At 34.9% G+C, this 14,143-nt stretch overlaps 2 protein-coding genes across 2 annotated transcripts; both read right to left on the bottom strand.

The window, feature by feature from the left end:
• On the bottom strand, nucleotides 709-4,405 carry LOC109231323 (ATP-dependent Clp protease ATP-binding subunit CLPT2, chloroplastic-like). Its single transcript, XM_019396954.1, has 5 exons — nucleotides 4,135-4,405; nucleotides 3,098-3,136; nucleotides 2,821-2,930; nucleotides 1,654-1,833; nucleotides 709-962 (listed from the first exon to the last, which is right to left on the bottom strand). Exons 1-5 carry the CDS (start codon nucleotides 4,353-4,355, stop codon nucleotides 805-807), a joined length of 708 nt encoding a protein of 235 aa, XP_019252499.1. The 5' UTR covers nucleotides 4,356-4,405; the 3' UTR covers nucleotides 709-804.
• LOC109231322 (transmembrane protein 64) lies at nucleotides 5,094-10,154 on the bottom strand. The gene is made up of 4 exons (XM_019396953.1): nucleotides 9,440-10,154; nucleotides 8,191-8,427; nucleotides 7,875-8,092; nucleotides 5,094-5,893 (listed from the first exon to the last, which is right to left on the bottom strand). The coding sequence occupies exons 1-4, from the start codon at nucleotides 9,764-9,766 to the stop codon at nucleotides 5,713-5,715; spliced, it is 963 nt and encodes a 320-aa protein (XP_019252498.1). The 5' UTR covers nucleotides 9,767-10,154; the 3' UTR covers nucleotides 5,094-5,712.

Genomic DNA, 14,143 nt, shown 5'->3' with positions numbered 1-14,143 from the left:
GATTTTGATTTCTTAGTTTATCATATTGGTTTATTTATTCAATCATGCACTTAATTATTTGATTGCTTGATCACCAATTGAATACTATCTACGAATCTAGAGTTGAACTCAAAAGTGGGAATTCTAGATTGCATATAGGATCGAGTAGAGCAAGTTCTTAAACCTGGGCATCGGGGAACGAATTCGCAATTAGGATAGACATATACCTAATTGCCTTGCTTGGTTGAAATACAGGAATTATAAATGCGTTCTTGTTGATTCTAACTCCACAGACATATAGGCGTTAGGTTAGCTTGAATAAGCGAGTAAGAACTCGACAGATTCTTATGAGCAATATTAACCCTGTTAACCAATAAACTAGATAAATTAGTTAGTCAATTCAATTGAAGAATACAATAGGAATGTTAGATAGCCCATAACCCTATATCGTTTTCATTACATTGATATCATAAAAATCTGCTCTTCCTCTGTTTAGAGTTCATAATTTATATTCTTTATTTAATTAGTTTAGAATCAATTACTTCTAAATTTAATTCTTGTTTAGATAATCAGGATAGTCTAATTTAGTTAATGGTTAATCACAAGTTCTTGTGGGATCGACATCCGACTTTTAGTCACTTTATTACTTGACGACCGCGTATACTTGCGTGTGCGTTTGGCCGCAACAATGCATAAAAATGAAAGAAGTCCAGAATACAAGGAGAGAGAGAAGGGGGAAAAAATCGGGACAAAATGACTAATCTGATTGCAAATTTGGAGCCTCAGTTTAGGTTAAAGGAATACACGAACACGAAAATCCTCTTCTTAATCATCCACAAATCCAGGTTCTGAAATTACATTCTTCAACTCTTGAGCTTTTTCATCATTGAAGCCCAAACCAGACAATATCTTATAACCTGGTGATCCTACTTGTGACCACACACCAAGGAGCAAATGAGTAGTTGTAATCTCCCCATTGTCACCTGCATTTTCATAAATAATCAAATAACCAAGAACATTTTCACTTTCATCTGCCCATCGCTACATTTGGCTATATGAGTAGCATAATTTATCTCTTGTTATTTCCACTACATTCTAAAATTTTCATTTAATACGACGAAAAGAGAGTAAAATTCAAAGAAATGCTTTACGACAAGAGAAACAAGTTTTGGACAGATTCAGCTGTTATATGATCCATAACCACTATAGATTGATTAAACTGCCAAGGTAACCACATAGAATATACCCTTCTTTTCTTTCTTTTTTTGGGATAAGTATGTAGAAACAGAAAATGTCATAAATTCTGATAGTCTTTTTTTCGCAACTCGGGTTATGTTGTAACTACGGACTTGAAAAGAATATGTTCTGATGGAGGTTATGAATTTCCAAGTTCAAATTGCACTTTCTGCACTTTTGAATATTTAATTTTTATTTTCTACCTTATTTTTCATGCTGTTTCTATGCTCATCTAGTCAGTTTTTAATTTCACCTGAGTAAAATAAACAGCTAAAACCATGATAGACTCCTTCAACGTTGCTTGTAGACTTAAAGTTCTCCCCTGATTCATGTAAATACTTAACATGTTCAAACAGGAATTAATGGGATACTTATGAAGGCAGAGAGATGCAGCAATCTAACAAACATGTGTCTAATTGAGTGGGAGAATACACATACTGGATTTGAGTTTTTCATCAAGCGCCCAATCAAGAGCCTTTTGTGCATCTTCAGTCAAAGGAGGATGCTCGGGACTAAAAAACCACATGTCAGCTTTTCCAAGTATTTTGACAGTTTCTTCACGTACTTTAAAGAGAGTAATGCTGTTCGTCCTCAAATATTTTGAAGCAAAATTTGTCCCTGCAATTGCCGGAAGGAAATAACCATTCTAACATGATTTACTTCAAGGAGCAGAATGAACATTCATGGAAGCGACTTCACCAAAATGATTAAAGCAGCTTAAATCAAAGTCGAAGTCTAAGCAAATTACTGAAAGGCCCCTTCTATCAATTAAATATCTTCTTATTTTATCTCTGAAACTGATATAAATATACGCAGTCATAATCTCTAAAAGTGCTTCTGTATGTATCTGAATTATGCTCAGTGTGCTTAATATACACAAGCTAAAATCCACGAAGTGACATTTCCCATCAACTTATAACTGCTATATCTGACTTCGACAAGCCGCATTATTAAAGACATAACCTAAAATGCAGAGAATTACTTCTCCAATAAGCTCGCAATCTTGTCTTCTATAGTTTCATGTGTGGACCAAAAAAAAAAAAATTTGGTTCCTCTGGAGAGCAACTAATATCAGAAGCCATAGCACTTACATATTTAACTTCCGAATCACTGAATTCTTTTCACATATTAAAAACTTTGTATATATCGCAATGTTGTAGCAAATGTAATGTTCATTAAATGTACTAAAATGTAAAATGGCTTTGGTAACTACATAATGTTGGGTAAGTTCTGTAAGTGTCAGATTTCAGAAGAGTAATCTCATTCAAATCTCAGTCACTCAATGAATATAAAAAAGGATTAGATGGCACAACTGCACTGGAGTTCCTAAAGTAAAAATATGCTCTAAATATGCGAAACCTAATGCAGCTCTTCTCATTAATATCTCTAGCACAAAATCCATCGTTATAAGATATTGACATTCTTACATGTAACAGTAAGCGCACCACGAAATTATCTTCTTGTCTATTGTTTATTCAAGTGTTAGTTTGATTAATTAGCATCACGAGTACCAAAAAGCAAGAGCTTCCATTCCATTGGCACGATCAAATAGAGTATGTCAACCAAAATAAAATATTTTCTTAGTAAAGAGAAAAAATAACAAACCTTCAATCAAAATCCCCATGAGAAGAGCTTCTGTTCCAGTAGTGGAATATTTAAGTTTTCTTGCTTCCAATTCACCCATGGCAAAAGATTTTATCGCCTTTGACGACCATCTAAAATTTCACTCACCAATTCAAGATACCTCAAAACACATTCAAATACCAACAGATAAACAAAGACAAGATAAACAATAATACAAATCAAACAACCAAAAATCTCCTCCTCCTTTTCTGGGGGCAGCCAAAGAAATAAAACAAGAAAGAAAAAGGAAAATACTCACTTAGGAATTTTCTCTATAGATACTGCCGCCTCTGACTTTCTGCAATAACATAATGAAGAAAAGGTGTTATCTTTATAGCTTGCTGATTCAGATTTGATTTATAGAAAAAATTATACAACAATCAATCAATAATCTACACCTGAATCCTAAATGAGTTGGGTCAATTACATGAATCCTATATATAGCCACTTTCTTCGAGCCTATCACGTTTCAATACAAAACACTCCCTCCGCCACCTGTAAGCAAGGTTCGTAAGAAAATTACTCTGTGTAGTTAGGTAAAATTATTCTTTTATCTATACAATAATATATGTTGAATTCCCTTGATTTCTTCATGTGTTCAATTATTTATATTTTGATACCCATTAATAAAAATTCTAGCTCCGCCACTGCACTCCTCCCAAAAAGAATGATACATTTTTATATTTAGAAGAAAAAATATTAAGGCCCCGTTTGGCCATACATTTTGGCACCATTTTTTCAAATCTTTTTTGAAAACATTGTTTGTTCATAGATTAATGATCTATTTTTGAAAATTTTCTGAAATTATTTTTCAAGTTTCCAAAATCTAGTTTAGGGTAGATTTTGGGTGAAACTTGTTCTCCCACTCACAAAACTTCAAATTTTTTTCAAATAAAATGCATGTCCAAACATAATTTCAACTTCCAAAAATTATTTTTCAAAACTACTTCAAAAATTATTTTTTCAAGTTTCAACTAAATCTATGTCCAAACGCTAGCTAACTTTAAACTTCTTATTTTAACCTTAATGAGATGATTTATAGCTACACAAATATATATTACTTGTTTTAGACCACAAGTTTCAAATTTCCTTCTTTCTTTCTTAAACTGCATGCTCAGTCAAAGTGGATCACATAAAATAGGACAGAGGGGGTAGGTAATTAGAGATTCTCCAAATCTCACACTAATCCATTAACAAATAATTACTTTAACTAAACAAGCTGTTAGTATAGTCCTGAGTCCTAAAACCCAAAAAAATGAATGCAAGAATAAGTAAAGGGTAGGTGTGAGAATTTACCCATAAGGAAGGCTAAAGGAGACAGCGGCTTTAATGGCGCAATGTGTTGTAAGAAATGGTTTGAAATTGTTGGACTGAAGTGAGATTTTGATTGGAGTACCAAGCCATTGACTATGCAAATTTTGTGCGTTTGTTGTACAGAGAGATGAACTGGCTCCTACTCTGTAATTGAGCAGGTTGATGCCCTTTGAGGTGGCTGCCACAGTGGAGAGAGCAGCCATTTTTGCGGCAAGATTCTGCTCCAATTTGAGAAAATGGGTTGAATAGTTGGTCCTTTCTGGTTGGGATGATGAGATGATAAGAAACGACGGCGTTTGCATAACCTTGGGCTTCGTGTTTCTATGGGCTTAAGGAGTCTGGCCCATTATACTATTGGGCTGCATACCACGCAGAGTCCGGAAGACCCGACCGAGTTGTATGCCCACGATCCACATATGAGAAGATCACTCATTCAAACGTCACACATCCGTCATTAAATAAAATTTTAGTAATTGAAGTTACAGAAAATCAGAACCAGAAAAGGAAAAGGTTGAATCTAAAAAAGTAGTAGTCTTTAAGAGTAGTGTCATTAAGTGAAACTCATTCTGTATTATACAAGAAAAGAATTTCATTGTGTGTGTGCTTCAATAAAAGTAAAGGAAGACATTTTAGATTTAAAACAGTTTCGTCCGTCTTTTGTTCTTTGGCTGTAGACTAAAGAGTCATTTGGTACGATGCATTAGAGAAAATAATACCATGCATTAACTTTTGATATTACTAATCCCTTATTTTGGTACACTTTTTCAACCTATGTATTACTAATGCACGTATTAATTATAAAACCTATTTGGTATTAACCTATGTATAACTAATACATAGCAAACCATGACATTAGCAATACCAAAGATATTAATACATGCATTAACATGATTAAAGACAAAATTGTCCTTAAAATCCTTTAAAGCTGAAGGGCATTCGTGTAAACAACTAATTATCTTAAAAATTATACAATGTATTTTAATTTTTAATATACCACACCAAAAAATGAATAAGAAATAATCACTGCCCGCATAACTAATGCTTGCATTACTAATCCCTGCATTACGAATACACCTTATTTGGCATTATTCTTATACACCCTACCAAACGACCCCTAAGCAGTACACCAAAATTTTCTTCATTATCTACAGAAAATAGCAATGTTAAATCAAGCATATGTTTGTCACTCCCAAGCATTCACTCTTACAAGTACTCTGCCCTATTCAGTTCTACCCATAGTCGGGTTATTCAATTCTGTACAATGATGGTCAACAATACGATACAAAGACTTGACCAAGTGATTGCTCCTTGCGTATCAGTAAGGTCAGTTTCCTGGCTTTTGACTTCCTTGCATTGGCGCGCAAACTGTGCAGCTATGGCACCAAAGTGCACAAAGAATTGTCGATTGATCTCCACTATGAGGTGGCGTGCAGAAACAACCCTATAGAGCGATTAAGATTCTCGACGGATGCAAATACCTTGTTTGTCAGCAGTAAAGAATCTCCAAAATTCCATTCCCTTTCCTTTCTCCACCTGTCGAGACACAAAGAAAACAGAAGCTCATTGTAGCAATAAATCCTCATCTCTCTGTAGTTGCTTGAGCCGCCTTTTTGCATATACAGTGATCAAAACCGTCGTAGCAACAGTGAAACTAAATCCAAGAACATTAAGAATGATCTGTGGGGCTGAGAGAAAACGTTGCTCTTGTGAAGCATTTGCCAGAGTCTTTATCAGGATGCCACTGCACAGAAGGATGGTAACCATAAGTTGAAAGAAAAGGTATTCAGCAAATGGAACTTTCATCCACTGAATAAGAGATTACATATCGTAGTGGAGCAACATACACAAAATAAATCCTTCCAGAATTAGTAAAAGCCTATTTTGTTTTCAGTTGGCACTCTCCCCTGAAAAGTCAACCAAAAAGCTCAAAAACCATGAAACCTTCCCATCCCACACCCCCCCCCCCCCTCCCCATCTTCTCCAGCCAATACCCCCCCCCCCCCCCCCCCAAAAGACACACAAAAAAAAAACAAAGAGGAAAGGAACCAAACACCAAAGAATCACAGACAAAAAGAGTACTAAAACATGAAAGGCAATAAAAATAAAGCAATTAGAAGTACGAAAATACACAAATCTAGCAAAGAAATCCTGGAGAAGACACAAAATCATTTGCTTTTTTTTCCCCTCTAAAAACGTGTATTTACGGGCTAAATTACCTTTAAAGAATTTTAACTAGTACAGGCAGAACTTCCTATCACGTATTCTTCTATAGAATAGGTCAGCCAAACGATTCCCAGTCACAAGCTACTGCTTTTGTTTTCCCACTTTATGTAACTCGCTCCAATTTAACAGTCATAAGAAGAACCATTGCTGTCAATGTGAGTCCTTATAATTAAATATGTCCTGAAGTATTTAATTATACTTAGAAACTTTAGTTTCAGCCACGAAGAGAAAAAATCTGATTTTCTTTACTATCAAATTGCAATTCACTTCCATAATAACTTTCCCTGTAAGATAATTTAATGATTTATGCCTGCCTCTGCCTGAGCATGAACTTTCCTTTTTCATGTTTAATCTGTAAAAGCTCAAAAGTTCTCCAAAATAGGTTGATTCTGCCTCAGAGAAATACAACGAAAATTGCAAATTACTTTTTTTGAAACAGAAAACGAAAAATGCTAGATTATTCACAGCCCTCTCTATGATATTGCATGCATAGAGTGACAGTCTACGAAGGTGTCCCCCCCCCCCCCCCACCCACACACACAAATAAAGGGAGAAAAAACAGAGAACTATTGCAAGACTAAAAGCTTAAATTCAATTTTCAAAAAAAAAAAACAAAAAGATAGATGAAAAGGTTGAGCATAGTACAACATACAGTCACCCCTAGTGCCGATACAAAATAGAACAAGGAAGCAGGGCATTGGTGCGGTATGTCTAAGACCCAATAATAGCAAGAAACAGTTTTGTCCTCACTATTGAAAATGAGGGGAATTTTCAAAATCCTGCAATGATCTTCACTTGTAGAGAGCATACTACGTGTCGAAGTTCATAATTATAGGCAGCTATAAGCATGGCAACAACAATGACAAAGGAAGGCGGTCCAAACAACTTTCCCACCATCATGGAACAAAGCTATGCAGACACATCGAACATGGTAGGAAAAGATTACATGTCTAACACTTAAAATTGCTACTTCAGAAAAGGTCAAAAATTAACCAGTTTGATTATAACATAACTTGTAGAGAAAAATTAACATTTCTATCCACATGCATATAATCTCTTTCCACACCATGAACATATCCCAACTAAAGAAACCAATACAGGTATACAAGACTTGAAACAGATATTGGTGCAACCTCACTGAGCACCACATTTGCATTGTCAGAACTTACCTACATCTAAATGTGAAGTGTATAACCTTCACATTGAGTCGGTCATCAGTCATAGAACAAGAAAACTGAGGCAAGTCAGCATTCGTCTTTTCATGGATATTAGCATTCAGTAGAGTATCTAAATGTTCACACATATGATTCAACGAGAAAGGTTGCTTCTATTCTATATAAATAGAGGTGTGGGGTGAGGAAGGGATGGAGACATGGAGGAAGGTAAGGGAGGACAAGGCCCAAACCTAACAGGCATTTCAATTAAATCAGACAAATGCTGTCACAACGATACATCCACCGAGCAACTCTGAAGAACAAGAAAAGAAAGAGAATGCTTACGTGTAAATTGTAACAAATATTTCTGGGACCATGCCAATGAGTGTACCCAGCAAATAAGGACCATAGTTGACCCCAGTTGCCATTGCACAGTAATTATAGACCATATATGGAAAAGGGGAAATCCTGATCAATGCAACAGCTCGAGCCTGGTTAAACCAATTCCCTTCACCAGCTAATCTTATAATAGAAGCATTCTTGGGATATCTTTCTATCCAGCTCTACAGGAGAAAAAAGAAAGAAATTATGAAATTTATTTTAAGTAAACAAAGCAAAGCGACGAAGTGCAATCAGTCCCCGAAAGTAATGAAGTACATACTTGGATTCTGTGATGGAAAAGATGACCTATGAAATAAGGAAGAGATACACCAATAGGAAGAGCTCCGATGATAAGTAGAAAACCATATCCATATCCGAATGTCATTCCAGCTACCCACATGGAGGGAGTGGAAGGTAATAGGAGGGTTGGGAAAATTGCCACAGAAGCATAAACTAGAACTGCAAGTACTGGAGTACTGAATGTTCTTGTCTCCCAATCTAGTATGGGAATAATCTCCTGAAATAGGAAAAACAATAGTCAGAAATTGATATGATCCAGAAATCATAAAACCGTGCTGATCTGCATTATAATAAGTGTCACAAAATCAGAGTCAGCAGAGGAAAATACCGAAATAGCATGATGAATGGAGTTAACAATCGATCCGCCAATGAACTATGCCTGGTACTCTATACACATTACGCCCTATTCAGGTCCATTTCGTTCCAATATAAATGAACGGAATTAACTGTATGACTTTGAAAAATAACCTCAGTAAATCTTATCTCGAACTCTTCATCTAATTTAGTTAGCAGCACTGAACTCATCACCTAGAGCTATACAACAATTCTTCCACCTAAAGTACTAACTATGGTAAGTACTCTAAATCCAGCTCACTTACAAAACAGCCCATACATGAGGTCAGTTTAAGTAGCTCACACTTCCTCCATAAGCAGTTTAGTTAGAATCATGAGCCATTAACAGAATACTAGATTATTTGGCTACAAAAGACCACACATTTTACCAGCAACAATCTCTATTTTTTTCTGAAGCTTCAATAAATTCACTTAACGGATAACGGTGGTGTACAGGCCAGCTTGGCCACCTCGACTACTCCACCGAGTACCTGCTATTTTCCACCAGCGCAGATACCGGATAACTCTGCCTACCAAGACCAAGGCAGATACAAAGAAATTAACTAATGTTTTTTGCCTTCGCTAGAATTTGAACCTGAGATCTCATGATTCTCCTCTCACTCCATTGACCACTAGGCCACACCCTTGTGTGCAAATTCACTTAAATCAGCTTATGAATCATTTTATCCTCTCCCTTAAAGTAATACTCCATATAGCATGAATCAATGCACTTAAAGCAAGCAAAAATGCTACTAAAACAAAATGATCACCCTCAAATATTCACCAGCAGCTATAAAGAGTATGACTTTCTCACATGCAACAAACAATACAAAAGCATACATAATTCAATTAGACAAATATTTCCCAAAAAGAACAAAAGTTAAGCTAAAATTGACCTTATCCATGAAAAAAGGTCCGACCCATTTGAGAAAAACAACAGCCAAAACTCCAACAAAAATGAGGAGAAGCGCCAGCTTAGCCCACCACCAAAGAGACCAACATCTGCTGCTGCTATTACCTTCATATCCAAGGCCTGATGTTGATGCACCCAAGCAATTGCAACCCCCACCACCAAAGAAACCATTTTTCTCCTCCTTTTCCAATTCATCTCCACCTAATTTTACATAATTACCCTTCAGATCCTCCTCCCTCTCCAACCCCAATAACGGCGCTGGTACCACCACCACCAATCCTTCCTCCTCATCCTTCCCAGCAAACGTCATTAATCACTCAATCAACAATCCAATTCTAATCAAAATCCAAAACCCAGATTGGGCTTTGTTCTTTTTTCACAAAACAACCGTCAGCGGAATTTATTGGCTCCGGTTCTTTGTGAGAAAAAAAGTGTAAAATTTAAGCCCTAATAAAGGAATTGGATTGAGAAGAATTGAAATGCGTTTGCGTAAAGATAATTCTATTAGGTGTCTTCTTACGTATATGACAGACACATTAGATACATACAAATACAGTCATTACACAAATATTGGACGCTGATGAGTGATGATGAAGAAGAGGAAGAAGAATGGTAGATGAGAGGAGAAGCAATCAGTTATACTAATGAACAGAAAATTAAAAGAAAAAGGGTTTTATATTTAATGAACAAATGAAACCGATATTTTGTTGAACTGGTTACAAATTGCACTATAGGCAGTCCCCAAGTTAGCTTTCGGCCGTTGTTTTAATGAAATGACAAAAGTATCCTTCTAACCTTTTTTTTTTGTTTTGTTATTGTCATTAATATGAAAATAGTTCTCTGCTTGATTTATGGTTCACGTGAGTTCTTACCCTACCTTAAATACATAAATGGGCAATTCATTTAGTAAGATTGTCTTATTCAAAGTGGATTTAAATTATATTCGACACTTTAATGAGTTATAAATTTTTTTCGAGTTTAAATTATTTGCATAAGAACTTAACGAAATAAAGATTAAAACTTTATCAACTCTCAGTTGATTCAACTATAGCTTTTAGCTTTTTTTCTGACTCCGCTCAAATAAAAATTTGCTTGAAGTGTTCGGTTGTGAATTGAGTTGTTAGGGCCATAGGGTTCCAATGTAAAAATTGCACGGGCTAGCCAGTTTTTGAATTGGTCATTCAAAAATAGTCAGCGTTTGCAAAGTCATTGAAAATTAGTCATTATTTTGCTGTAACACGGAAAGTTCCAGCATAATATACTGGAGATCAATGCACCTGTGTATGAACTTCCAGCATATTATGTTGGAACTCCAACACGCGAAAAGTTCTAATATAATATACTGGAATTTGGAGGTGATCCAATCTCCGGTATATTATGCTGGACCTTATATTATACTGGAGTTCCCGTATATTATATTGGAGTATTTTCCGGATTTTGAACAGTGTTTTCGTTCAGATTTATCTTTACATGAAAAGTGGCTAAATTTCGATTACTTTTGAAATTCTGGCTATTTTGAATGACCACTTGTAAATCTGACTATTTTTAATTTCTCCCGTAGGTAAAAGTTGGGTAGTGTCTTTTCTTCCACGAATCTTTTTAAAATAATATAAGAACAATTAATCAAAATAGTCGTTCATCAATCACTTAAAGTAAGAATAGTCGGTGGAGGTATAATGTATACATAATTTATGGAGTATATATGTATAGTTGTATATAATTATTGTATAATCTATGTATATGACTAGAAAAAGTAAAGAATGAATATGATTGACTATTTGTGTAAAAACTGCTTACATTGTTTTACTGATCATTTAAAAAATTACTATACGTAACTTTATTTAATAAACAAAACCTCAATAAGACTGTATTACTTTTAGGAAACATTCAAGAGAAGTACAAGATTCATGAAGCAGTAGCCATACATAAATGATAAATGATAAATGATAGATGATTAGTTTTATTAGTTCCAAGGAAAACCTAAACAAAAATGTACTTAGATGGGAATTTATTCACGAAATAGAAATCAACAAGTACAAAGTGTAACAAATAACTCGAGCATACTTTGAATCCTACTATTCCGAAATCCTAATATGAGAAAAGATGAGTAGAAGTGCGAAAAGCGTAAACTATACAAGGAGAAAACTTGTAGCTGAATGTCAGCACAATTTTAGCGGAGGTTAGCAACCGGAGTCTTGTGTGATAAGAAAGTGCCATCGATATTCAAAGGTAAGTTTTATAGAGCGGTAATTAGACCGGCTTTGGTGTATGGGGTTGAATGTTGGCCAGTTAAGAACTCACATATCCAGAAGATGAAAGTAGCAGAAATGAGGATTGAGGTGGATGTGCGGGCATACTAAGATGGATAAGATTAGGAATGATGTTATTCAGAAGAAGGTCGGCGTGACTCCCATTGATAACAAGATGCGGGAAACGAGACTCGGATGGTTCGGGCACGAGGGGAAGCTCAGGTGCCCCGGTAAGGAGGCGTGAGCAGCTGGCTTTGGAAGGCACGAGAAGAGGTAGAGGGCATCCTAAGAAGTATTGGGAGAGGTGATCAGGCAGGACATAACGTGACTTCAGATTTTCGAGGACATGGCCCTTGATAGGAAGTTGTGGAGGTCGAGTATCAGGGTTGTAGTTTATGAGGTAGTTGAGCTTATTTCTACTTCATACCAATGTGAGGCTAGTCTAATAGGATTTTTGTCTTAGGCTGCTAGTGGTTAATGTTGTGTTCTCACTACTCTTTTGTTTTTATAGGGTTTCCGTTGATGGTACTGATATATTATCTCTTTTCGTCTTGTTGAGCTGAGAGTCTTTTAGAAACAACCTCTCTACCCCCACGGACAGGGGCGGCCCGACGAATTTTGTGGCCTAAAGCCAAACTTAATGAGGGGCCTTAACTTTTTAAATTTCTTTTTTATATTTATTTGAAGTCTATTCTTTTTTTTTTTTTTTAAATAAATTTTCTTAGATATAAAGTTATTAATGATTTTCTTATAATCAATAACTCATAATAAGTATTTCTCAACTTACAATATAGCTAATCCATTTAACCTTTCTTATGACAGTGTTGTTCTTAGGTAAGATTTAATCAATTTTAATTTTGAAAACTTCTTTCCGCTGAAGCAGCGGTAACATGAGTTATTAACATTATTCCATAAGAAATTTAGGCTTTTGAAAAAGAATTAAATCTTTTTATTTGGTTAAATGTATCAATTAAACTGTTATCTTCTAATTGTATTATTTTCCTTAATACTTTTAGTTCAGAAAATAAACTTAAACCATCAATATCGAATTTATTATTATGCTTTAAGGAACATTCAAGATTAAGACAATATTTTTTTCTATTTCCAACATCTAGTGATCTTTCCGCTGAAACAACGGTAACATAAGTTATTAATATTATTCCATAAGAAATTTAGGCATTTTGAAAAAGAATTAAATATTTTTATTTGGTTAAATATATCAATTAAACTGTTATCTTCTAATTGTACTATTTTCCTTAATAGTACAATATTTTTTTTTTAAATTTCCAACATCTAGCGATCTTAGTTTTTACCGCCAAATAGAGAACCAAAAATATTTTCGTATGCTTTGAATTGTTCAAATCTATTTTGAAGTGAAAACATAGCCTTGTCTATTATGTATAAAAGTAATCAACTCTAAAGGACTCTTCGAAAGATTTTGAGATTTCAATATCAACATTTGCATCAAATTGTTACTTCCTATATATCGCACGTTTCTTATGAAATTCGGGTTCGATATTCATTTCAAGTGCAATTTCCTTGGTAGAAATCAGAGCAGTTGCAAATCCTTCTTCTCTATATTTGTTAAAGAAAGAAATCAAACTTTTTCACTTTACAGAATATTTTTTTTNACATAAGGAGATCATACTTATCTCTCTTTCTTAATCTCCAAAATCGACAAAGGAAAGAAAGTTGAACCAGAAATATTTTATTATAGGTCGTAATCTATGAATACTAAATTAAACAAGCATATGCGAAGAAAAAAATACAAAGTCGTACTTCAAAAAATACCAAGTAATGTAATTTACTTTGATTTAATACAAACGAAAAATAGTACAATAATTCAAAACAATACAAAATTATGGATATAAAAATAAAGAATTCATACCCTTTTTATCATTTTCAGCCACAACAGCGGCAAGATTCATCAGGTAATTCCCTAGCGTCAATGCTGTCAACAGAAGCTCTCCTAGTGAGAGCACAAAAAGAAGTGGTAGAAATTTAGTGTCGAGCATTTACCTGAAAAAGTTGAAGTTTAATAACAAAAGGGTTTATATACAAGTCTTATGAGAAGTGAAAATGTTAGATGGATATTTATACACTAGATGAGGCAAGCCCGTGCAGAGCACGGGCCCAATGCAATTGACTTGTTTGAAAAAATAACACGGGCTAGTCAGTTATCAGACTGGTAATTGAAAAATAGTCAGCGTTTGCGAAGTCATTGAAAAATAGCACTGTTTTGTTAAAATACGGAAAGTTACAGCATAATATGCTGCATTATAGAGCTCCTGCATGTAAACTTCCAGCTAGGGGTGTTCATAAAAACCCAAAAAACCGAACCAAACCGAAAGCCAAACCAAATCGACCAAAAGAACCGATACTTTTTGGTTTTGTTTGGTTTTGGTTTTGAATATTAAAAACCTTGCACTTTTAGTATA

This window comes from Nicotiana attenuata, chromosome 8 (assembly GCF_001879085.1).
Source record: "Nicotiana attenuata strain UT chromosome 8, NIATTr2, whole genome shotgun sequence".
NCBI lineage: Eukaryota > Viridiplantae > Streptophyta > Magnoliopsida > Solanales > Solanaceae > Nicotiana > Nicotiana attenuata.
The sequence above is the reverse complement of the archived record's forward strand: the minus strand, read 5'-3'. Positions and strand labels throughout refer to the sequence as shown.

Coding starts and splice junctions, on each gene's coding strand:
- LOC109231322 (XM_019396953.1), bottom strand. CDS start 9,766: ATGACGTTTGCTGGGAAGGATGAGGAGGAAGGATTGGTGGTGGTGGTA. Junction 8,428..9,439: donor GACCTTTTTTCATGGATAAG/GTCAATTTTAGC, acceptor TTCCTATTTCAG/GAGATTATTCCCATACTAGA. Junction 5,894..7,874: donor ATATTTGTTACAATTTACAC/GTAAGCATTCTC, acceptor CCTTCTGTGCAG/TGGCATCCTGATAAAGACTC.
- LOC109231323 (XM_019396954.1), bottom strand. CDS start 4,355: ATGGCTGCTCTCTCCACTGTGGCAGCCACCTCAAAGGGCATCAACCTG. Junction 1,834..2,820: donor CATGGGGATTTTGATTGAAG/GTTTGTTATTTT, acceptor CGGCAATTGCAG/GGACAAATTTTGCTTCAAAA. Junction 963..1,653: donor TGATGAAAAACTCAAATCCA/GTATGTGTATTC, acceptor ATGAAAATGCAG/GTGACAATGGGGAGATTACA.